The 26,565-nt window shown below is 40.4% G+C and overlaps 1 protein-coding gene across 4 annotated transcripts in view; it reads left to right on the forward strand.

The window, feature by feature from the left end:
- DLG2 (discs large MAGUK scaffold protein 2) overlaps nt 1-26,565 on the forward strand; it is a 1,022,965-nt gene that overhangs the window by 112,457 nt on the left and 883,943 nt on the right. For 2 of the 4 annotated variants that reach the window (XM_086481686.1, XM_086481690.1), the window contains exon 3: nt 17,881-17,979. In XM_086481686.1, coding sequence (XP_086337812.1) covers nt 17,881-17,979 — 99 coding nt within the window. The remainder of the gene's footprint in view (nt 1-17,880; nt 17,980-26,565) is intronic. The other 2 variants (XM_086481691.1, XM_086481692.1) reach the window with 2 other exon arrangements.

Consider the following 26,565-nt stretch of genomic DNA (forward strand, 5'->3'; position numbering starts at 1 on the left):
AGGGAGAGCCTCCATCCCCTACTAGATCCAGGAGGTAATATGGTAATGAGATGAGGATAAGGCTGAGGTGCTTAATGCTTTCTTTGCCTCAGTCTTTAGTAATAGGAACACTTGTAGCGGGGAAGCCATACGTTCATTCCGCTCAAACTGCATTTAAGGGATGCAGGATGCTGTGTTTGGTGGGAGAGTTGGTGGCGCCTAGGGAGGAAGTGTGTTTGGAGATCACCTAATTGAGCAGATTGTGAACGTATGCCAGGAATGTGTATTCCGTGTATGTTGACAGTGCTTAGACATTGAGCTGGTATCCCCATCTTTCCAGTACTTAAAGGGGGCTACAGTAAAGATAGGGAGGGACTCTTTATCAGGGAGGGTAGTGATAGGGTGACAGGTAATGGTTTCAAAATGGAAAATGGTAGATTTAGATTAGATATTAGAAGTTCTTCACTGTAAGGGTGGTGAGACACTGGAAGAGGTTGCCCAGAGAAGCTGTGGCTGCCCCCTCCCTGGCAGTGTTCAAGGCCACGTTGGATGTGGCCTTGGGCAACCTGGTCTCATGGAAAAATGTCCCTGCCCATGTTAGGGGGGTTGGAAGTAGATGATGTCTAAGGTCCTTTCCAAGCCAAACCATTCTATGATTCTATGATATGGTCCAGACAAGCTCATTTTGGGAACAAGCAAATGCCAGTAGCCACCTTGAGAACATGGCTGTGGAGAGCTGACACAACAAAGATAATGTGCCTCTGGAGCTTCTGAGGATCTCAACTACTTTTAAGCTGAGTCATTTCAAGTCGCAGTAATAAAGCATCTGCATTGGCTTAAACCAAGCAACAATTATCTTGCCCATGTAGCCTGGTAACTGGCTTCTAGCAGAGGGCAGGAGCAGATGCTCAGGGAAGAGTAAGAAAAGGGCAAGCCTGTATAATGGGTGCTTTGCGCTGTTTTGCAAGTCTAATCTTAATTTGTTTGGACTAGAAGCACAGAAAGTGCTCAGTCTTGGGAAACTCAGCGTTACCTTATTTTATAAACATCCAGCATGGTATTCAGCGCAGCTTGCGTCCTGACTGGGGATGTGCCCAATCTGCTGCTGAAAATCGTGAAGATAGGGTTTGTTTGTAATTCCACCTTTGCCAAAGAGCTTCATTACTTCTTCGGACCAAGCTTTATAAGACCAGCATTCGCAGCTTGAAAGTATTTTCTTGAAATTAGGGCTCTTAAATTGTCCCTGTTGGAGAGAGAAGACTTTCTTTTCACCCCTAGGAAATGTGAGATAGGGATTCAGCTGGAAGTCGTCTAAATTCAGGTCTTCCCCTGCTCTGAAGAGTGCCCTCGCCCTACCCAGTTCCAGATAAGGCTGGGGAACAGTGCTCTCAATCTCTGCTGTCAAATCTTTGCAGTCTTGCAGCTGAGTTAGTGGGTTACTGGAGTCCAAGAGTGGGTGTGCAGGTCTGAGCCTGGCTCATCAGCTCAGCAAATGGTCACTTGCAAAAGTATTCTTCCCTCCCAGGACTCTGCAGTGTGTTAAACAGTCTCTAGATAAAGGATGCTTCTCACCTAAATGTTGTGTAGATATATACAATTAAAACTGTGAGATGCTCAGAAAATACAATAATGGAGAACATAAAAGTACCTAGATGGAGTTATCCATCTGGTAAAACAAAAATTGAATTGCTCTTTAGCTATGACAGTAGTAACACTGCTTGAAGCTACAGGCTTGTGCTCAGCTCCAGACACTCATTAAAAGACATAAATTTACCCTTGTTTTAACCTCTGTTTTCATTAGTTTGGTCTCCAGTGGTACTTATTTCTGGTCAGCAGTGTTTTGACCTTTATTGAGATGGAAAATTGAGGTGAAGGAAAAGAACACTCTGCTGTCATGCTTACATATAAATCTGGTAGCTGAAGGTCTGCTTGTCCCCGTATCATAGCATGAAAAGACTATTTACTTATAGGGCATATGGCGCAGATACTTTTAGCATATTGAATGAGAATCATTTGCAATTACTGTGCAAGCTTGGACATCATATAGATCTCATATGCACAATCTACACTCAGCACAGTGCGATATCATTGCTTTGACACGGTCCCCAAAGATTCCAGTTCTTCATTTAATTCCTGTTGTTCTGTGCATTTCTTATGTTTAGAGGCTCATTTTGCAAAGATAGTCAATTGCAGCGTGCAAAATGAATCCTCCTATTTCTGCTTGCTTCAGGAATGTCTGCTATCCTTGTGCCCAGCTATTATAAACATTCTAATTACTTCTCTGTCCTTTAAGTGCTGGCTTGTTAAAAGTTCCAGTAGTAAAAGCCTTACTTAAAAATCTTCTTCCTGGATCAATTATCAAACCATTAATCTGTTTCACACTAACAGCTTGTCTAAAATACGTGGACCTGCAAGACCCTTCTATATGTGCCTATAAAAATTCAGTCTCTTCTCTGGATTTTTGTTTGTTTTCTTTGTAACTGGGTGCAGCTTAATTTGTATGGCTTGGTGTACTCCCAGGAGCCAAATATGATTCCGTTTAAGTGACTCTACTTGATATGCAAGGGTCATTAGACACGATCAACCATAATGTTTCATTAGAAGGGTTCAAAGCATTCAGTTTTATGTGTCTATTTCTTCACTAGATTTAGCTCCTACGGTATACATTTATCTGATCAAATGCAGTTTGTGTCTGTGGGTTGATTTTGTACCAAAGCCAATTCCCATGTGATTCTATTTGGCACTAAATTCTCCTTCAAGAAGGCAGCAGTCTTTTCAAGGGGTACGGTATAAGTGTCAACTTGGTTTGTGTTTTGCTGGTTGTGTTCTTTTTACACCCGAGGATGTGTAACAACCACAACTAGATAATTGTTTAACAATGCTGAAGCTTTTTTTCATGTTCCTATTTAATAGACACTAACTTTGCAATTTTATTTTCTATGCATTAATAAGGTATGCTTTACTTGCAGAGATTATTTTATAGGCTTGCCTTCTCGAATGGTTTGACTAATGTTTAGAAATGGGTAACTGCAAAGTCACTGTGTTATTAAAAACCCTTATTTATGACTAGCTGCAGCTAAATGTCTTACCCGTACTGGGTATCCATGCTGGGTCTCTATTTATAAATTTGTTCTTTGTTCTGTAGCTTGTCAATAACTTGGGTGCCAGCACGCCTGTTAAATGTTGCTTTAGAGTTGCTTCTGAGTGTGTTTTAATGTGCTCAGGCCGATGTTTCCACTTCAAATGAGCAGGTTGGAGGTATGCAGAACAGTGTCATCCTGTGGACAGAAATGCTCCAGAGTGCAGGATTCTGGCCTCCACATCCCAAATCCCTACAGGAGAGTTTTCTGATTAAGTTGTGATGCTGAGAGTAGGACAACGTGCATGCCGTGCCCCTCTTTAAACAGACAATTTCTGTCCCACTGGGCAAATCTTGGAGCTAGACAGCATTCTGCTTTTGCCATCTCCTTGTGTTGGCATAGTGTTGGACATGCTCACATAAAAAGACTTTTCCTTTGTTGCCTCTCACTTTTATTTTAACATCACCGTCATATTGGTGTGCCTTGCATGAGAGTTTAGAGGACTCACTGGTCTGGTAGGTCCTTTCTGAGAGGGAGATTTCATTGAGTTTAATAGTTGTTTATTTAGTTTAATAATTGTTTTCTGCTGACATTGGTGAGAGGGGGAACAGAACTGGGATCTTGGCATTAAAAAACCAAAACCAGATCAGCCATGATGAAAGAGTCGCATCCACCACACCAGGTTTATGTTGTTGTTTTTTTCACATTTATATAATATGCCTTTTGAACAACCTCTAGGCAGTTTTCTGATCTGGGATTTGTTATTACATCTGCAAAGGATTGGGAGCAGGCCAGAGCAGCTGCTATGGAACAGAAACAATAATTTTCCCCAATGAAAATATTCCTGTATATTAACCAGCATGCAGAATTAGCCAAACTTTTAATTAAGCAATGAGTCTCTATTGTGATAAGCATTGAGGACAGACTATTGTATAAATTCCACTTCTATGTATCAAGGTCAAAAATGATAGATCTGATAGTTAAAGATACTATGAAAATATCACTTAACAAAAAGCTCTTGCAATTGTAACGTATTTTTCCTAAAATAATTTTTCTAAAACATGGTATGTTTTAACAAGGGCATATCAGAGTAATCTGAAAAAACTGCCTACATAAAGATATCAGAATGTCCCAGCAGGCTTCTACCACAAGTTAGCAGAGTATGTGATATAATTAATTGTTTCTAGTAAGATTCTGAGAAGTTATACTTTAACCACCTGCAAAAACACATACATCAACTCTTAAAAATATAGTTCTTTGCCCTATAAAACTGCAAGGGTTCTCTAAAATTGATATTCAGGGACGAATGTACTCTAGTTAAGTTTCACTCTAAAAATGTTTCAGAGCAATTTGTCTCACTTACATGTTTATTAACTGATCATTCACCAATCTGAGCAACTAAGCAAGAGAATTCACTGCCCTCCACATACAAAGGACAAAGCTCTCCACAGAGAGGTTTAAGAGCCCGTTATATATTTCTGCAGTCTACCAATACTTCTTTATTAAAACGCTTCTTAAATAGTTCCCAAGAATAAAGAAAGATATCACCCCAAGACTTCTGGATCATATGAAGATCACCCTGGGAGTGATTTCTTGGATAGGTGCATACATCTTTGCTCAGTAAGATAAATACATATGAAAGAGAAAATATCCTTCCTGCTTTGTTTAGTTTTTTATGAACTGGGACAGGTACTTACAGGTTTTAACAAATAGTAAATACAATCCCAAATGTAACAACCTGGGAAATTAAAGGGAAACTGTCAACTTGAAAATATAATTTCTCTGCACGTTTTTTATTTATAATATAGTTACAAATAACATGGCTAGAAACACAGGACTTCATGCATTTTCAGCTTGTACATTTTACAAATTTGACTCTGCTTATCTATCACCTGTACCACTATAATCTATAACAGATTATAGTGAAAACTGCCCCTGCTTTAGAGGTGAGACAATTTACTGCTTATTTGCCACTATAATATTTAGGTGGATCATGAATAAAGCATTTTTCTAGGCCTTGGTGTACTGTGAAGGAGTGAATTTCACCCTTAGTCATTCTCATCCTTCTTGAAAAGAGCTTTTAGGAACATGTTTCTTTTTCCTGTGTAATCTTGATCTGTATAACCATCCAAATGGTCCTGTAGAGAGATCACTTTCTGGGCTTATTTCTCTAACCATATTTTCCTCACTGTTGGAAGCCTCTGTTGACTTCTACATTTCCAGCATATCAACACCACTCTATTTCTCTTTTAAGGCCTGTCGTGGCCTGTCTCCTCTCTGCATGTCTACTCTTGCACTTCTCTAGCGATTGACCACATCTGCTTCCTCAACTCTTCATGACATATTCAATGAGGAACTTTCCTGGTGTTGCCACCTCCAGTGTACAGGAGCTAGACAGTACAGAAAGAGCTGTGAGACTATCTCATTTCATCTTTAAAACTGTCTTTTGTCCCAAAAGAGAGGTGGTTGCAGCCATAGCAATCATTGCTGATATGGCATTCTTCTCCTGTTGATCAATATTGTCCCACTGTTTGCTCATGTTCTCCAATTTCTGTTGTCTTGACCCAAAATGGACAGTTTGATGGAGCAGAACCGCCATGTAGTAGCACAAAGGAGATGTGATCTGTGGCTTGGCATCTGCAGCCTCATAGGTTTGGGAGGTGCCTATTGCCCCCCAGACCTAGAAAGCTAGTGTTACAGATGAGTTCTGAGACCGAATTTTTTATCCATCTTCAAATATCTCATGTTTGAAAAATGTCAGGTTAGCTGAATCTCACAGTTTCATCAGGCTGCACAGATGTACACAATGCCGATGGGGAAAAATGGTTGAGCCCACTAATGGCTCTCTGTGCCTGTGAATGATTTCAGCTCTCTGAAAGCTGCTTGGCTGATACCTATGGCTGCTTCTGCTTTTCTGTCAGGAGGTCAGCCTTGTTACTACGTGGTTGTAACCCTGGTAGTGATGTTCAGTTCATTGTTGCAGCTGCGTAGAGTTTCTTCGCTGAAAGGACAAACCAAAGCGGTGAAGGTTTCTCAGGCCCTCCAGTTCTTTGCAAATGTGTAGGGGTGCCTACCTGGTCCTGCTGTGTCCTGTCACAGCACTTTCAGGTAGTCAAGGTATCTCTTTCTGAGAAGAGACAAAGCAAACTGTTGCTGTACAAGCTGGAAAAAAAATAAATTAGGAGTAACAGCCATAGTGGATCTGAAGTCCACTTTCTCAGGAGAAGGCTTTGGAAACTCCGGTGGAAAAAAGCAATTCTAACTTTTAAGTTGTTATTGTTTTAAAGAACCACTAAAACTATCTGTATGTTTTGGAATTTGTTACTTACAACAAGAAGGACTGAGAGAGAGATTTCAGGTCATTCGTTACATCAGACTGGTGTCTTCTCTCACACAAGTTTTGGGTTTGTCGTAGTTCATAGAAAACCAGAGGTAACAAAACAGACAACTTTGTCTCTTCCTAAGGAGTAGGAAGGTTCATGACAGACATATGCCTCCGCTTATGTAATCAGTATTCTTTTTTTGAGATATCTTGTACTTTTTTGACAGTAAATGCTCCCAGGGTATCCAATGGTATCTTTGCTAGGTCAGCAGCAAGCCTGTAACTAGAGCTTTCAGCATTCAGGATGCTGACTACGTTGTTGCCTGAAACAGTGCATCTTCTGCACTTACGGGTGTATTTCTTATGCTGTTTCTTAATTCAGTACCACTTTATTTCTTAGTTGGCTTCCTCACTTTTATTCCCACCTGAGGAACATGCCTGACGCACACACATATCTTTGCACTCATGGTGAACACTTCTGTCACTTTTGAGGATTAGAATTGTCATGTATTGTGCTTCACTTACAATTTGTGATGACTGTCTTACCCTTGGACAAGGACCAAAAACCTCCTTATATTGATGCTCTGTTCTACGGAGAGTCATCACAGAGTGAGGAGGACTGATCTGATGTCCTTGCTCAATGCTGAGCAGAGGGGAGTGATGCAGCTTTCTGTTCAAATTGTAGTGAACTTGGAAAAACAAGAGACTGTGCCAAGCTTCACAGTGTTTTGTTGCAGTCCAGGCAAAAGGCGGCGAAGGCTTGCCTTGTCTTTGTGAATTGTGATGAGGTTTTTGGTCACAGATATATACAATAAAGTTCCTAGTTACCCACAGCTGAGAAAACAGGCATTGTGATGTTTCCAAACTGTGAAATCACATCACTGATGGCAGATATTTGTCTTAATATAGAAACAGCATTTTTGCCACCAGCCTTTAAAAGTGCAATATTAGAATTGGACATCTTTTTAGGGGCACCTTTTGTGAACCCTGTTTTACTAAGTACTGCACAAAAAAGCGTCAGGAATATGATCTTGTTTAACTGCAGTTTTGTTTGTAAGCTAGTGAAAGGTGAAGTTGACCTGGTAGTAATAATACAATTGGTTGTAAAGAACGGGCTACATGTAAAGAATAGCACGCAGAGCTGTGTGCTGTTGACATTAAAAAAATCAGTGTTTTTATGAGGCTTCTGAATACACCCAGAATTGGAATTTGAGCCCCTGCTAAGGAGAAGTGAGGTTGTGCAGGAACTAGTACATAAAGGTGATTGGGGATGTTTCAAGCAAATATTCATCAGCAGTGAAAATATTTTCAAGTAAGTTTTTTCATCTGGCTTTTGTCTAAGCTTATATGTACATCTCTACCTAAGTCAGCCACCTCTATGGCAGATACATCCCAACAGAGAGGTGACTTCCCTAAGCTGCGTAGACAGGTTTCAAATGCATAAATTAGCAGACAGCTTTAGTGTGAAGTGTTGCAGAGTCAGAGACAGTTTTGATGAGACAGGATTTATTGCCTCATCCAGGCTCCCCTTCTGATAGTGTTATCTGGACCTCGCTGTCAGTGAGCTGTGACAAGGGCACTCTTTCCCAAGTAAAGGCGTATCAGCTTCAGCTGGCAGCTCTGGAGGATTGCTGGTCCCTGAAGAAACCCAAGGGGGGCATGCATGAACCCTACGGGCTATGTAAAGTAGCATGCATGGAAGGAGTATTGCAGGGACTAGGAGATTTCCTCCCTACCACCCTTGGCATTTGCTCCTTTTCTCATGATGCAGTCGACAGTGATGTTGATTTACACTTGTGTGCTTCTCCAACTGCAAACTCACAGAAGCCAAAAAGTCCATAATTTTTTTAACAACCTTGGTTAGTGGCTGAGGTTAATAGTTCTTGGAGTCCTCATATGAAAGCACAGGTTCCTGACATCTCTCCATCAGGCAGTGGCAGATTCTTATCCAGCATTTAGCTCACGACATTTGCCACAAAAGAAATTGTCTGGCAGCTCCATGGAGCCTCATCCTTCTGCAAAATATTTAGGGAATGTTTGTTTTCCCTTTCACTTTATGTCTTTCTCTGTTTATCAATATTTAGGGAGCGTGATGACTTATTCTGCAGTTTAATGACCTGAGTCATTCCACTTACCTTTTGAGTCATTTTTGTTTTATAGGTATTGTTGCGAAACATTTTGTAATGCTCTGTAGGAGGGAAGCTGGATGAAGAGAGATGGCACTGTGTTTTGCCGAAGGTTTTGTTTAGCTGCAGTATTTTTGCATGTCAGCATGAGTATATATGATTGTGTAGCTCAGCAGCCATGACTTAGCAAGGCAGCCTGCCACTGTAATGACAGCCACTGCTTACTTCCCTCCCTATGGCTCTGACTGAAGCAAATATTCTTCTATACCAAGGTTTAGGATGCTTCAAGCAAAACTATCTTGAGAAGTAAAAATCATTACAATATTCTCCAGGGTTTTGATTTAGTGTGTTTTTTGGTTTGTGGTTGGGTTGTTGATTTTTTTTCCTTCTATTTAATACTGTCTTTTTGTCCTTGCATTAGTGTAAAACACCTTTGGTCTTCCTAAGTATCACTTTATGACATATCAGTCCTATTCTCAAAATGGGGCTGGCTTTATTACTGCTATTGCGTAGGCTGACTTAAATTCACCATTTCTAGCAAGAACAGGCACAAAATTTCATCTCAAGTGACATGTGGGTAGTTTCCTCCTCTGTAATTTCTCTGGAGGTGTGTGTAAATAGGAAGAGATTGTGTGGGCCAGAGGTGGAGACAGGAGACTGGATTCTATTCTTGGATTTGCCATGGACCTGAAGTGCATCAGAAGATAAATCAGAATTCAATCACATTATCCGAGTGATTTCTTATCTAAATGTATTTCCTACAAGGCTATCATGCAGTGCTAGCACTGTTGGGTGTTTCTCCTATTTGGAGTTGTGATTTTATTATATATATATAGTTTGTTTTTTTCTTACTCTAACATATTACATATAATTTTTATAATGAGGAATAGTATGATCAGAAACAAAAAAGAGATACAGGGCTTGTCATAGTAAAAATATAGTGCTAAAGCTTGTCCTAAACTGTGTGTGGTAACACATGTGCATGCTCTTGTTCTCCTGAGAACTGAGAGGGATACAGTCCTCTGAAAGCAATCGTCATAGCTCTCCTGAGGCTGTTATAGTTAGCGGTAAATGAAGAGCTGCGCCCAAAGGCCAAGGCAGTCTGCAGGAGCCATTGAACTAGTTCTTTTCCATCAAAAATTTTAACTTTACATTCATGAACACCCTATTATCTCTAATCTGAGGTCACTCCATGCCAGCTGTATGGAACAGTGGTTACCAAGCAGTTCCTCATCTTGCACCTTAATGTAATTGTTATTAATTAATACAGTCTCTCTCATTACGGTTGTTACAGGGAACCAGATAGAAGTGCAACATCAGCAGTCAGGTAATTGCAGTTTAATTGAAATAGGTCCATTTGCGGGGGTACAGAGCTGGGAAAGGTGAACGGGCAGCAGCAGGCTCCACTATGCTGCACAGCTCGCTGGAGGTGGGGAGGAGAAAGGCCACCCTCATCCTCGCTGTTCCTCCCATCATGATACCATTCGATTGTCTTGATTTGTGAAAAGATGTGAGCCAACTCCTTGGAGGGCCCAAGAGTTTAGGAATCAGTTCTGCTCCTGGATAAAAGCAAAGTCTAGCTCATCACGTGCTATGCCAGTGTGTATGAAATGTGGAAACTGCTCTGCAATATCTTCCTGGCCTAGAAAGCACTGCAGTGATTTACTGAAATGTTTTACATCTCTGCAGCTGTTTGCTGCCACTGCTGCCCCAAATCTACTGTAGCTACACACCTTTCTGAAGAGTCTAGCACTCATTTGATTTATTTCTGGTTTTCAGGGGAAAATACACCAACTAGGGGCTGTTACTGGGTAGGTCTCCTGTTAAGGTCTTGACCTCAAGCTGTATGACTAGTGTCCGAAGGGGGACTACTGGAGTAGCAGTTTGAGCTAAAGGGCTGTACGTATCCTTGGGATTTCTGGTAAACCCAGCACTGAGCCCTGGAATTGGTACTGAAATTCCCACGCTGTGCTGTTAACATCTTTGGAGGGAAAGTACATTGGTTTCAAGAAGAATTAAATGTGAAAAGAACAATTAAAAAATATCATGTTATTGTAGCAACCAAAACAGTTGGGGTGGTTTTTTTTTGGCCGTTTAAAAAAAAAAAAAAGCTGCACTGATGCAATAAAAAATGACACAAGAGAATAAATGTATCAAGTTGTTATGGCAACTGAAATATGTAGGTTGGAATTTATGTACCCAGAACTTCTATGTAAGTAAAATAAACATTATCCTTGCTAATTAAAATATCACGCAAATATTATTTAATTTAAAATCATTAGTCATGTTTTCTCTTACAATTAATGACTTTCTGTTTTCCGCTTCCAAGTATTTGCATTTGCTTCCAGCTGTGGTCCGCTTGTATTTTCAGGGGCTGATTATGATTTCACTAATACGGGCTTAAACGTGGAGGGACTCCACTGAAGCTAAAGATTAAAATGTATGCAGATGGGCACAACTGGAATCAAAGCATGTGATTTAACATGTTATTCTTACTGAGCTGACCTTTCTGCTCAGAGGGGCTTCTGGCAGGTGTCATCACTCCACGCTTGAAGGGACCTCCCTGGAACTGCAGCTCCCTATCTTCCCCTGCCCCCCCCCCCAGCTTGACACAGTGCACATGGACCTCCTTCCAGAGCCTGTTTCTGCATACAGCCTGCCCTCTTCAGCTGTAAATTTAGCTTCCAAGATGTTGTATGATAGCCAATTCTAAATGAGCATTCATTAATTACGTTCAGCCTTTTAATTTTTCTAGTCCTTCTCTTCCAGCCTTCAGGAAAATTCAGTAACAGCTTATGCTTTATTTGAAAGAAATAGATCTTTAATATCCCAAATTACTGTTCATATTTCATCTTCTTTGTGCCCCACAAAGTGCAGACCGATGGCTGAAAGGTAAGGAATGGGGAGAATGAGCATCAGGATCTGACTGAATCCCAGTGAGCTGAGGAAAATGCATTTATTTGTTTAAAGTTTTCATCTCATTCATTCTCATGTTCAGAGGCATCTGAATTTGCCCTGTGGTATTTGGTAACACCGTTGTCAAGAATGCTTTGGAAAATAGTCTATCAGGGCAAGAACTCAGCCATATGTAAGTTAATTGTCTCCATTTCTTATGTGGATATCTGCCTGGCATGGAGCTACAGCAAGGGTGGGTCTGTGCCTTCAAACTGTAACCAATCTGTCCAGTCTCATGCTTTGAGTCTCATTCTCATGCAGCTGGACTGTGAATCATTTATCTCTCCATCTTTGCAGCAGAGTTCATCTTTGCAATGCTCTTTTTGCTCAGTTTTCCTCTTTGCCACATGCAGCAGGTCAGCAGATCCTTCTAGACACCAGTATTTGTTTTGCCAGGTCTCAGCAAGGGAGAAACTGTACCTGAGCAACAGCCCTTGCAAGGCTTGTGTTTGCAAGGACTCTGGCTGCTGCACAGTGCCGTGGTCCCTCCCCACTGGATGAACCATTGCGCTTGGCAGACTCCACCACTGTGTGACCTTAGTGGCACTCTGCTCCCTGGGAGAGGAGACACACGAGTGCCTTGGTTTGTACCGCAGCCTGAAAACAAAGCTCTACATGAGTGACACTGGAGATGGAGCTTAAATCAGCAAGGTGAAGCTCCTGGGTGCGTCTTCTGCTTGCTGACAAGGCTTGAACTTGTGGACCCGACTGACTCCAGCCAGCTTCATCTGAACTCTCTGTCCAGGAGGAGAAAACCTGAAGCATGAGCTAGTGTCTCCTCCCTGCCCGAATTTCCTGCCTGTAAATTCAGTTGTCTTGCCCCAGCCCAGAGTCACAGTGCAACTGGATAGTTATGTGATAGGGATAATCAGGGAGACCTGGTCTGAGTGTAGGCTTTGTGTTAGCCCAGCCAAAGCGCCTGGTGAGTAGCTTGGATAGTTTTTAGACGAGTGATCAGATCTGTATTGGGGACGAGCAAATACAAAGTTCGCTAGTGACATTCTGGCATCCAGAAACACACTGAGAGCAAGACTTGCTTTTGGGAGGGTGGAGCAGCATTAAATCAGATCCTGACCTTTCTGAAACACAAGCCCACAGCCACATAATTGTTCCCGAGCTCTAACGCTCTTTAAGTCTGTCATAAAATCTTCTGAAAGGTTGAATCCATATTAGCTAAAGTGGAATCATAAAAATCCCAGGGTAAAATAAATATTATTGTGATATTTATGCTCACATTCAAATAACTTAAAACAAAAATAAATCAAACAATCGTGGTGTGATTTGTACAGTAGAATCCATGCCCAAATGTATATTTTTCTTTTCTCCATTCACATTTACTGGTCATATTGGGAAGACTGATGCAGAAAGGACTGCAGTGACATTCTTACAGGGCTTAGCCATGAGACCTCGTAGCAATCTGCAACATCACCCTGACTTGAGACAGCTGCAAAGACAGAGCTAATGCGATGTGATGTGGAGCAAACCTTGATGCCTTCAAACAACAAACCAGAAACCTTAACGTGGAAATAGAAACAAAATCCTTTCTGACAACTAAATCATTTGACTGGGGATACTGAACCAGGCTTTTCTAAAGGGCTTCAGAAACACTTAATTACGCATCTTCTTCTTTAAAGGGTTTAGTGGACAAGAAGAGAGCTCTGCTATATTATTTCTGGACTGAAATTTAGGCCCAGCTGAGGCAAATGAAACTCTGCCTGGCTTCTGTGGGATTATATTTCTGATTTTAGTTTCTAGCATGACCTACTCTGGGATTGTCTGAATTTTCAGTCATCTGTGGTGTCGGCGAAAGTTAATTCCTGCCAAAAAATTTCTTTCTGTAATAAGAACTATAAGAGCATAGAAATAGGACTAGCAGGATACAAAAAAAGGGAAGACACATCTTGTGGTCTCTAGGATTATTTGTCTGCATGGCATTGCAGGAAAAATGCTTCAAGTCCCCAAAGATGCTTTGTCTTCCACAAACTGTCCAAGATGTACAAGTTGTTTTTTTTCTGGTCCAAGACTGTCAGCAGCAGGAGCCAAAATGGAGATGCTCACGATACGTTTAGGAGAGCTGTCAACTCTGCCTATGTACAGCAGAAAGGTGCAGCCCTTTGTGGACACAGAAGGTGTTCTTGCTGTTGCTGGCATGTTGTAAAGGATGAACTTGACTTGAGTCCAGTTTTAGTTCACACATGGCTTGAGCAGATCACGGACGGGGTTGGCTGTACCCTGGCATAGAGGTGTGCAGTGTTCTTCGCTAGTAGCAATATCCTGCTGTGCATCTCAGTTCAGCTGAGGTTGCTTCCTACTCCATCATAGCGGCGAAATGAATTAATTTACATCAGTGTCCTGTAAAATGGTAAAATGGATAATTCCAGTGTATGTTATGTTGCATTTTACTTTCCCCCTGTAGCTTTTTAAATGTTTTAATGATTTTTTAAAATGCTTACTTTCGAAAAAGTTAATTAAATAAAAGCAGTATCTCTCAGCACTATATGTTCCTGGGAGCATTTTGTTACCAAGTTGATAGATTTCCTGACAGATATTGGCATCCAAAAGTTAACAGATCACTTATTTTATACCTTTTTTTTTTTTTTTTTTCTCTTAATGTAAATCATTTGGGGCAAGTTGGCATTTATCAACAGGCTCACATGGGACTGAGCAGAACTTCCAATTTGTGATACAAAACACCAAAAGAGGTTCCAGATCAGCTTCTGTTTTGAATTTCTCTCCTCAAAAGCACACAGGAGAGCATCCCCTAAGCTGCTGGCTGTAGGAGGAGGTGCATTAGCTGTCTGAACCCTAAGGCAGTCGCAGATTTATTTAGGCTCATGGGCTCTAGCTCCCACCAGTGCTCCTACTCGCTTTGCAAAGATGATCAGCATTTTCTAGCCACAAAGTGGTACATGTGCCCTAGAAAATATTCCATACAGGTGTGTGTGTAAATAAATTCAAAGTCCTGGCAGAAACATCCAAGAGCATGGAAGAGGAGAATAATGTTTGCATGTATGGTTTTTATTTTTTTTTGTATTTTTTGTGTTCCTGATGTTGGGCCTCACTCCGAGAAGTAAACATGTGGTAACGGTTGTGGATGGTTGCAAGTACCTCCCGCTGATATATTAGGTATAAATTCTGAAGCCATTCAATAGACCGGAGAATTCATCCACTGTTACAGATTTTGGATGCTATAGGAACACATCCTCTAGGAAGTCTTGGAAACCTCATATGCCATATTTGCCTGTGAGGGCAGCTGCTCCTTCTGGCTGGTTGCTGGCTCAGGCGTGAACTGGAACATGCTGCCTGCTGAAAGCAGAACCAGTGACAAGTCTTTCATGATTCCTAACTGTGTACTTTGGCGAAAAATAATCAGCAAGAATTTTGTTGATGGTTGACTGTGACAATTGTGCATGTCCTAATAAGCTACTGGAAAGATGTGTTACAAGCACAGAATAGCTTTGCTGAGCAATGTTAAAATTAGATAAAATTAACAACGTAGCTAATGGAATTACTATTTTATTAATAAACATTTAAATAATGCTGTAGGTTTGCACAATGAGAGATATATTGCCCTGAAGAGATTACAGTGTAAATAGTCCCTGTTAATTATAATTACACAAAACTGGAAGATTGCTTTTGGTGTGCTCTACGATTCTCATGGTTACTACCCATGTGAGCAAAGTTACCAAATGAAGTTTTAATCTGCATTTGCAACATTTGCTTGTAAAATCTCTTCTTTTTCTCTGGCCACCTTGAAGAGAATAAGGTAATATTTTCTTCTGTGAAGAGGAAGATAGACTTGTTCCAACTACCAGCCTTCTAGATACAGGGCTTTGACAAAAAGTTTAGACTTTTGTTAGTATTTTTAATTCAATCTTGAAGCCGTTATTTCCAGAATCTCCTACAAGGATGTACGAGCATAGTGCACGTGCTCCACTGCATTCATACTGTGTCACCCTGGGGCTGCCAGTTCTGCTTCTCATGGTGACCTGAATGGTTCAGGAATAATGAGGTGTTGATAAAATACTCCTTTTGCATGAGTAGGCAGCTTTTGGATATAAAGCGTACAAATGATTTTAGACAGTGTAGGCTTTTGGGTAGCCTCTAAAGGGAGGATTGTATGTAATCAAGAACCAGAAAATATTCAGATCCAAGAATGATAGTTTTTAATAAGTCTATCACATTTTTCCTCTTGCGTTATACAGTCCTATTTATTTCATAACACAAAGTGAAATGATTATGTTTTTTGGATGGATTGCTAACGTATAGTCTGTTCAAGTTTGAGAACCATATATTATTCTTCTAATGCTTATTGAACCTTAATACACTGGAACAGAGAGATGTTCCAGATTTATTACAATTACTCTTACTTGAGCTGTTTGTACCTTCTAATGTCCTTGGTTTGCTGCTCTTCCCAATTAATCTGTGACCCATTTCCCCAAGGAAAACAACTGAAACATTTCATAGCATCTTACGACATTCTTTTAAGTTCTTTCACAATATGGGAGTCAGCTAACAGTGAAAAATTTGAGGAAAAAAAAAGTATGAAATATAAAAGACCTAAAGTTGTTCCTTATCCAATTTTGCAGCTGCACTCATTGGATAAATGCTGCTATGCAGTCTGTAGTTTCTGCTGAAAAGAGTCAAACCCCTTTTGAGAAGCTGCAGAAGCTTAGCTCCTTTAGGATCAAGCAGAGTTTGGTCTTGATGATTAAAGCAAATAAATAATATATTGATTTGCATGGTTTATATTGTTGCCTGTAAATAATAACAATGGAAAGCATCTATGTCAGGTATTCAAAGAAATCAAAAAGTGAAATCAAAATTTTTATGCATCCTTGTAAAGCCTATTTTCCCCTCCTGAAAGAAACACTTAGGGAGTCGCTTAGATTTTCTGTAGGTTTGGAGACCAGATGCAACACCTGAGTTCAGTTCCTTGCTCTCCTGCCTAATTTTGGCCCAGCTGCCTTGCTCTCCCTCCCTTCCTTCCAAATGGCAAATGGGGGATATGCAACACCCTTCAGTGATAAGAAACAAGACGAAGGAATGCATGGTTCTCTGTGACCCTGAGTGTGTTAAAGAAGCTAAAACTTTAGCGAGGACATGCCTGGAGTCCTGTGTGCTCAGCCCATGTAGTGCTGAGCTGCTGGGCCTGATCCAACATTTAAACACATTCTTTACTGGAGCACAAGACTAATGTGATTGGTTCCAGTGAAGTTAAAAGCACGTGTCTAAGTAGTTGCCTGGGTTGGGGCCAGCATTCAGTCTTTTGCTGGACGGAGCCCTAAATAAACAATCTAGTATCAGAGGAGAAAACATTTGCACATGTGGATGTGATTTGGCTGTTTCTGTGGCACTGGCTTGTTGTTTTCTAAGTTGTGCTGGCAATGGTTGGTCTATTTAAAATGCTAACAATTTCTTGCCTGTTGTGTTAAAATTGACTGCACTCCTGGTGCATAGGCTAAAAAAGGATGGGACTAAATCACTCATGGTGTCTGCGATGCTCAGCACCAACAGATACAACACTGTACTCTCTTTGAATTCACTCTGCTTTCCTGTTCGTGCTCTTGCAAAGTGCCTAAAATTTTCTGAGATCTGAGTTAGTAGCACTCATCATGTTTCATTCAAAGGCTGACTCTTCAAGCATATTTTTTCAGGGCAGAGCATTATAAACAGAGATGTCATTTATAATATTTACTGTCTTAATGCAAAATCTACAATAATGTATTAGATTTCCAGCAGGAACATCGAAAAAACAACTATAGCCTTTTACTGTATCTTCTATTAAAGACATTATTTGAAAAAATACTATATGTTTTAGGACGGTTTTATGTAAGCAATACAAGATTGGAGTCTGTGTAAATGAAGGAAAGGTAAGAAAAAAAGCGCTTGAATTTAAAAGATTTGCAAATGTGGCTACTACACAAGCATGAAATTCTTTCAAAAATATGTCACTTAGGAGAATGTCATGAATTAGAAATGAGAAGACAAACCAGGTAATCCAGGTGGTGCTGTAAGGAGATCTATTCCTGCAGCTGCTCCAGATAAGAACCCCATTATTGTCCATAGGGCTTTTTGGCAGGACACTGATTTCCTTCCTTATCTCTATGGTCTGATGCTGAGAGCTGCAGAGCGCCTTGAATGCCTTCAGAAGTCAACTAGAGATTATGATAAGCATCATCTTGTAAATTTAGCCTATTAAGACTTTCACAGGCTGCCATGAGAGTGGCTATAAGATTAAACCCAGAAATTTTTGCATGACAAAACATTGAGATGAAAATCTTATGTATGAGCTACCTGATATTTATCTGAATTCCAGCCACCCTTTTGTATGTGCATACTAATTTTTACATTTAAGTGTAACAGAATTATAGTACACATCTTGGCTACTTTATTTGATTTATTTTCCCCTTTTTAGTCTGCAGCTTCCAGTGGGTCAGAAAGATCTGGACAATGTGGTCAACACAACAAGGAGAACCCGACTTTTGAAAATTATGTGGTAGACATGAAGACAAAGGTATGGTCCACTCTGTTCTGATGGAGAATGAAATCCTTATTTAGTTAAGTTTTGCTGGAGGTGAAATGTGTAGAATATATTGATTATGAGCTCCTGCAGTCAGTTTTTTGCTGCTTAATGACTGGATGTACACTGCCACATTTGAATGAGGCTTATGGCTGCAATTTATTGCTGTATGTTGCTAGTCCTGTGCACTTTTTGCTGTCGTGGGCAGGATTTCCTTTTTATTTTTATGTAAAAATGTTGTTAATATTGGTGATGGTTCTACAAGATTGCTGATCTCAAGATGTTTTCATTTCAGTGTATTTTTGAAGTCCAAGGTATTGTACAGTTTGCAAATTTTATTCAAGGTGTTTTCGGTTCCTCAGTGTGTGTTGTAGTTTATTTTTGGTCTGGAGTATGGAAGAATATGAATGTCGGCGAAGTGATGATTTTTATATGGTCGGTCTAATGATACCTGCCATAAAACTACACTGAGTAATATACGAAGCAATATGATTTCATGGCTGTGGTAACGGGGTATGTTGCACCTTTCTTGGTAACCGTCTTGCTGCTTGCAATGTTGAAGTTGTAAATGTTTCATTATAATATCTCCATTATTTTCATAGGTTAACAACTTGGCTGGAACAATTCTCTTGGGCTTAGATATTATTATGTAGACTTTCAGCCTTGAAGTCATTGTGTTTATTTTCTTTTCTAAGTGAAAGAAAATAATTAAGTTTTCTTTTAAAGTTAGCAAGCTGGAAACATGATGGAAAGAAAAGACATTAACTGAGTTGGCAGGCTTATGTGATACCTTGTAGACTTCAGTGAAAGTTGTTTCTAACAGTGGAAACATGCAGATTATTCCTCTTGTCTAAGGCTTTTCCGTGGGATTTATTTACATTTCTAGAACAATTTCTCTGTTCGTTAACTTGTTGAGGTCTAAAGAACTAGTTGTCTAGAATGACTTTCCGAGTTTGTTGTGTTGCTGTGTTCCCCGTTGATCAGAAAAACTTTTGTGCCGTATAGGACCATGGTGCTTCTTGAGAATTGAAATACAAGAACACGTATTCTCATTGCAATTTGTCTCTATATTTATGGAAGAAATTATTTCCCCAAAGCAAGGAATTATCGAAAGCTTGGTATATACCTTAAATATATTCTGTCCGTGAGGATGCTCTATAAATCATGGGAGGTAGTGGATCTCAGCCCAATTTCACGTCATTTCCAGTATGAATACCCAACTGAACAATGCACCATCTTCCCTACTTAGACTCATGACACTGTGAACGCCTGGACTCAATGTTTCTCCATCAGCAACTCTACATACTACATTTTCCTGCTGTTTGTAGGTCTCCAGAACAAAGCGTACATGAGAGTAAACCCAAAACTTGGCAATTCCATTGCCAAACTCCAAAACATTCAGAGCTGTAAGTGGTATTTTCTTCAGTTCCCAGTACTGTGGGAGACCAGACAGAAGATGTTTTATTTTCATTTCCTGGAACTTGTGGTTTAGTGTCAGTTCATTTGAGAGAGTAATTTTGTCTTGATTTCTTTTTCAAGTGACTGTGCTTGAGTGTCAGTGGCACGCTGCTATGACAGTGACACATAGTTATTTAGGACTGGCTACATGTTTAAACATATGCACCAGAGCTTTTCAGTTGCTCATGATCAATTGATTGTTAGATTTACTTCCCCAGGCAGAATGCTCAAGAATTAAAATGAACTCTTCATTCACCACGGATCTTGAGAGCTGAGAGCCACTTCAGGACATACTGTCCTTGAGTATCGTGCGTTTCTATTGCAGAGCATCCCAGCCCACATAAAGCCAGCAGAGCATTTGTAAGTGAAGCACTTCTGTTCCATTCTGAATGAGGAATTTGTGGGAAGCAGAAAACGATTATGGCTTTGTATGGGAAATAATAGATACTTAAAGCATTAGGCATAAGTTTTAATATTAATGAAAGTTGCAGAACTTTCAAAGTGCTAGCTTATCCAAGGCTCTTCAGAGTTGTAGGATGGCTCAAGGCCCTTTCCCCATCCTCTGCTCCATACCCTGTGATGATGAATGTGTGTTTCCTACAACTCTGCAAGTCATACACTGTTCCCAGCTTGCCTCACTGTCTCCTCATAGGCCCCTAAGCTGGTGAGTTCATGGGACTGAAACTAATAGAGAGGTTGCACTATCTCTGTCATTGGAGATTTTCAAGACCAGACTGGATAATGGCCTGAAAAACCTTGTCAGACCTCACCGCTGAACCCATTTTGAGCAGGAGGCTGGAATGAAGACCTCCTCAGGTCCTTTCCGTTGTCACGTATCCTGTGATCCTTGGATTACATTGACTCCTGGAAAGGAAGGGAGGCAACCACCCTGCTGTCCCACTGAGCACCCTTGATGGCAAATGACTTTACACACTACCGAGCACAGCAGCCAAGGCCCAGGTATTACAATAAGGCCCTCAGCAAACAGGGCCAGCGAAGTGCCACGCTGCCTATTAAAAATCCCCAAATAAATAGCTTTTTTACTTGCTTTGGAGTGCGGGGGCAGTGCTTGGCTAAAGTAGTGTGAGCTCCCGTGTACTGAATGAAAGGGTGGTGAGCTGGGCATGTACTTGGGGCAGGAAGAGAGGGAATTCCCTCCACAGCTGTGAAGCAGAAAATGAATTTTTTTCCATGGCTGTTGAGCCTGGGGCCACCGTGGCCACTTGAGTGCAGAGTCCTTGTGATGAAGGAGTGGAGCTGCCTGTCCAGCCTTCGCTTCTCCCTGTGTCCATTTTACCATCTACCTTCAGGGGTCAGAGCAGTGAGGTCTGTTCTTCCCTATAGAAAAGAAAATACCATCTTTTTCTTTTCATTGAGAAAGCTACCAGCCAGAGAAATTGGTCAGGACTCCAACATTGATTGTGCTAAATAGCAATGAAATTTGCCATGCATAGGAGAAGGGAATGATTCGTGTTATAGCTTCTGCCTGAGATTCTCGTGGGCCTGAGGCCAGTTGCAGAGCTGCTGCTGTTAGGGCTGCTGCAGTCAGGAGGGTTGGAATTGCTAATTTGTTGATCTTTAAATTAACTCCAGCTCTCATGGGCTTCTGGTTCAGCCTGGGAACTGCATTAAAATTCTTAGCGACTAAGGTATACAGAACTTCACGCCTTCTGAAATTTGTATTAACTTCTCTTCCTGGCTGAAGCAGGATTTGTTCTGACATTTCATTTGTAATATAGCTTCTAACTACGTATTCAGGATCTGCAAGATTAGTAGTTTCTTTTTTTTTTTTTTTTTTTTTTTTTGTGTAGCACAAACCAGTCCTAATAAAGAAGAGGGTCTCATGAGATTTTCTCTTCTAGCATATAATTACTCAGATAACTTGTATCCCAGTGGTAACCTACTAACTAACCGATTGTGATGCACAGCAACGTAGCTGGAACTTGGCTCAAGTGATATAAATGAGCTCTCACCATAAAGACATAAGTTCATAACTACATCTCTTGAAAGAGATGTAATCATGAAAGTATTTATTTGTAGCTTGTTTGGGTGCGATATAGGACCTGAAAAGAAGGAAGAGAATATAACTGCATGTGAAAGACTGGCAATATAATACCATCAACAAGTACTCCGTAGTACACAATTTAAGATACATTAGGAGTAAATAAATCTTTCTCCACATTTGTAAGAGGACGTGTGTGTTTATGTGTTCTCTGTGTGTAGGTGCATAGAGCTCTAAATAGTCACTGGCTAAATTTTGCAAGATGCTGACATTATTATGCTGTGTTAGCAGTCTGGTAGATGTCTCCTTTCTTAGAGTCTACTCCAATACTTGGAGACCTAGTACTCTTGATTGTTTTTAATTCCCGCTGTTTGAATTTTAGAGATAATGATGAAGCTGGTTTTGCTTTTTTTAAAGGATTGGTTTCTCTTTCCAGTTTTTGCTCTATAATATTTGGGTTTCAAAAGAATTTAAGAAATTTTTAAAAAGATGTGTCATGAAAGATTTAAAAAAATCAGAGAATCCTCCCTATTGGTTTTAGGTTTTACAGAAGCTTGCTTTTACAAATATTCAATTCAGCTGGATGTTACAGGCTCTGGTTCTAAATATAACTACCTAATTAAACCCTAAGCTTTGGTTATCCAAGTGGAAGTACCTGGATACACTGAAGATTTTAATGCCAGAAAGGAGCATTAAATGGTCTAGTCTAAACTACTGCATTATACAGACCATCACATTTCACCACTCACCTCATATTGTTTGGTTTTATATGACTTGAAAATAGACACCTTGGTAAAATTAGAGAAGGAAGCAGTCACCTGGGTAAGTGATTTTCACATGGTGGTGTGCAGAGCCACTGGTATCACAGTGGGAAATAGTTGTTATTCTTCCTGTATTAAGGCTTCTCGAGAGACAGAGCTCATCACAGAGGTTATTTTTTATCATCTAAATCAACTACAAGCAACTATAAACCATCTCTTTTCACCCCAGATGGCTGCTTCTCAATTTGTTTGGTTTTTGGGTCAAGTCTTCCTGTAGTAGATTTCAATCATGATCATACATACAGATAAGACGAAGGCTGAAAGAGCAGAGGAAAAAATAGAACTAAGCAGCAATATGACCTGCAGAAATTAGAGCAGAAGGAGATGTTGCTAATGAAGGGTAAAGCGGTGCCAAGGGTTTGAAAATCTTATACTTGGGGAGAAAAAATGAATGGAAAAAGTATCTAGTTGGAGGAAGAAAATGAGCACGTCCACCTCATTTTTAGGTTTGGGATGGGTAGGTAATGAAAATGAGGAACTGTGTCCTTGGGAGAAATACTGGAGACCCATTGACAGTCACCTGTCCCATTACTGCAGCCCTGATTTTGTTGAGTCATCGATAGATGTGTGTTAGAAGCTATGACCAGGAGCCCTGGCAACCAAAATGAGCCCGTGGAAGGATGGAGCTGGGGTCTGTGTCCCCAAAAGCATGGGTGTCTCCTGTCTGGGGCTACAGGAGATTCTGAGGGTAAAAAGTAGGTGGCAGTATTTTAGGGAGCATGCGTCTCAGTGATGCAGTAAGCTTGGGTAGCACACGTGCAAATCCTGCCCAATGCTCATTGTTGCCTTCTATGCAAAGAGGTGGCACTCAAAAATTGGCGAGTGCAGGAGGAAGCTTTTTAGGTACACTGATGGAGCCTGATTTTCCCAGACACACACAAGTCACATGAACAGCCTCAAAGGGTTAAACAACTCTTTTTTTTTTTTTTTTTTTCATATAAACTGTAAATAGGATCATGAATTCTCTGGTACCAGCTCACAGGAATAGAGTTGCTTGCAAGTAGAAGCATTTACAGATCATGCACTTGGAGACCAATTCCAAAATATATGCCCATATGCTGGTTTTGAGTATGATATGAAATTTTACAGCCAAGTCATTAGGTAATTATATCTATGGAAATATTTCACACCTTACTAGATCAGCTTGAGTCTACCAATTGGAAGAGAATGAACTGTTGAATGTTTTACATCTGAGTGTTAAAATATCTCCTGATTTCAGAGTTGGCTGAATTCCCTTTATCCTGTCGTTAGTGCACAAGCGTGGCTTAGGTTAGACCATCTTAACGGGTTAATTTGTTCTTAAGGAGGTGGTTAATTGGTTCTTACTTCCAGGATGTTTGAAAGCTCCCTGTTTCCTATAATTTATAGTTTAATAAACTTGTCTGACTATTTGGCTACTGGACTAAACCTCACTAGGGAGAAAAGTTGCAGGTTCCAGTGCAGCCTGTAAACACAAATCGAATTTGTTTTGTGCACATGTGGTTGCTCAGAGTGAGTTAAAGTTTTAGACACAGTCATAAGTGCTCGAGAGTCTTTCTCTTTAAGATGTTACATCCACCAAGACTTTAATAGTTGGGGGAGGGTTGGTTGCTCTCTGACCACATATCTGATTCACTATGGATTTTGTAACTTTGGTAGCAGTGACCTCATTTTGGCAAAATAATGTGTGTCATTTACTGAGCCTCTTGCTGCTTTAGCAGTCACAAGAATATTAGGGTTATAACCTAAGTAATTTATGGAAGAGAGATGACTCTTAAATATCCTTTTATTTTCTTGGAAAGGCTTATTTTATTGAAAACATATTTTAGTTCTGAGTGAGAATGAGAGATCCTCAGCAAAGCACCCAGAGGGGATTGTGCTGTCCAGTGTGTTGAAAAGGTAAATTGTAATGTATGGGTGTCTAGACGTTTCCTCTTGTTGCTGTCAACAGTCCAGTTGGCTGTAGTTTTTTTTTTCCAGTGAATAGGAGCATTGATTTTCCTCCCTCTTTGGCCAGAGCTTTCATTTTACATATCTTTCCCCTTCTGTGTCTCTTTCTCTCTCCCTCCCTCTTTCTTCTCTCTCTCTCTCTTCCTCTATCTGTAAGAGAGGGAAGACTAAGAGCTGTCAGCGAGCTTTCTAACTCAGAATGATTCATGTAAGACACCTGAAAGGCAAGTTCTGCACCACCATCACTGCAAGAAAGGTAGGGCATTGGGGGCTAACCAGTCTGTAAAACCCTAAGCAAAGCATACAGAACACAAGCTAAATCGATTAAGTCTGCAGATCTGTCAAAGATGCAGGGAAAGTTTGGAAGATAACTTAAAGAGTTTTTAAGCTCTGTTGTTTGGGCTGCTTTCTTTTAATTAAAACTTTGTTGTATTTTTCATAAGTGGGGAAAAAAAAGGTGCCACTGTAGCTTTGAATAATGTATATAACGTGGGCTTTTTTCTGTAGATGGTAAACTATAATCATATCACTGTTGTGCTTCACAGACCTGTGTGCATGTGTAACTATGCAATTGCCTTTTTTCCCCCTGACTGATTATTTTCTGTTATACTTTCTGAAAGTTCGCCTTATCCAGCTGTTATTTGTATTCACTTCCTGAATCCGAATCTGACCTAGTAATTCTGAGTGATTGTAGATGTGACGCATGAGCTCTCACACACACCTTAATGTATCAGTCATACACTTCAAGCAATATGCATTTGTAGGAATCAAGCTCTTAATAAAAACCCTTACAATCCAAAGCAGTTGTTTTGGCAGGGAAGTGACAACGTTTTGATAGATGGGCCCGATAGTTGTGTGTGTTGTGCTTGCTCGGAGTTAGTAGGAAAGAGGAGGGAGAGAGTGAGCGAGAGGGGGGAGAAAAAAAAAAGACAGGGAAGGAGAGAGCGAGAGGGAGAGAGATTGAGAGAGAGAGAGAGAGAGAGAGAGAGAGACTTGGCAAAGGAAATCTTATGGGTATACTGAAACAGCAGATCAGAATTGTGAAACCAGAGCCAGGGCTGAAATGTGATGCTTTTGCTCTTTTGTGCTTGTTGGGGTTCTCGTCTTCCCATTTAGAAGGCTGCATACCATTCAACAGAATATTTTGATCACAGATTGAACAATGCAGCAATCAAGCCTGATAAGCCACCTGGAAGTTTTGCTTGAGACGATTTCTAGTGGGTTTTCTGATCCTTGTGAGCATCATGACTGCCTTTAGCATTGTGGAGGAGGACTCGAGTTTCTTATGAGGGCCCCACTTGGAAAAGCAGGCTGTGCAGATTCAAGCCTCCGGTTCTGTTCATGCTGTTCAAAAGCCTTTCCTCACCCTTGCTGATTTGTTTTTATGATTTACATACACTCCTGTGGAGATTTACAGAATGGATTGTCTGTGCATTGTCACGACCAAGGTAGGACTGGAAACATTGCTGTTATGTGTACATATTTCTCTGCTATTTTTCTGTTCCTGTAATTAAATAGATTGAGCATGTACTGTGTCAGGCTGCAAGATAAAGTGATAAAGAAGCTTTGCTTCGATGAGGATTTTGTTCTCTTTTTCTGTAGACTATGCAGTTTGTTTCTATATCACTTCCTAAATGGTATGTAATTTAATTATTTTTACTAGCAAAAGGAAAATTATTTCGTATTTTATCTTAGCCTATGCTTGTGTCTATTAATATCTCTAGCTACTGGAGCACTTTCAGAATACATGGTATAATGCTCATATTTTCTCAGCTTATCAGTTTATTCTGCAAACTAAAGAATAAAAAAATGGGGGGCATTATATGGGTCCTAGGATTTTAAGGAGGCCAATCAGATGTAGTTTAGATAGTCATGATGTTTCTGATTGGAGAGATGCAAGTTTCTTTTGGCTTATTGTGGCTTTTGGGGGGAAAAACATAGATTACTTTGCATCTCTAGGCCTGAAAAACAAAAGTGCCTTGGTCCCCATTCAGCACTCTTATACTGATGTTAGATCTAACCTGACTGTTTGGGAATTGTCCTTCTAAATAATTCCTTCCAAACGTGCAGTTAAACAATTTTTCATCCACTACAACGACAGCAGGCTAAGGACTTCAGGGTTAAGGACACTTCCCAACCTAAAGATCTAGGGTAGGGATAAGCTGAACAATTCTTTCAGAAGTCCTCAGACTTAGCAAACTAGTTTAAGATTAAATGACAGGGAGATAATCAGGGAAATCCCTTTCTGTTGCTCATCACATGTTTGTAACCAGATTTGCACATAGTGATAGTATTTATAAGGAGCAGTTACCAGGTGAAGTCCAGACATTGGGGTTCAGCACAGTTGCTCCCTGTTCCGGTTTATTTTTG

This window comes from Leptosomus discolor, chromosome 1 (assembly GCF_034619465.1).
Source record: "Leptosomus discolor isolate bLepDis1 chromosome 1, bLepDis1.hap2, whole genome shotgun sequence".
NCBI classification, from domain to species: Eukaryota; Metazoa; Chordata; class Aves; order Leptosomiformes; family Leptosomidae; genus Leptosomus; species Leptosomus discolor.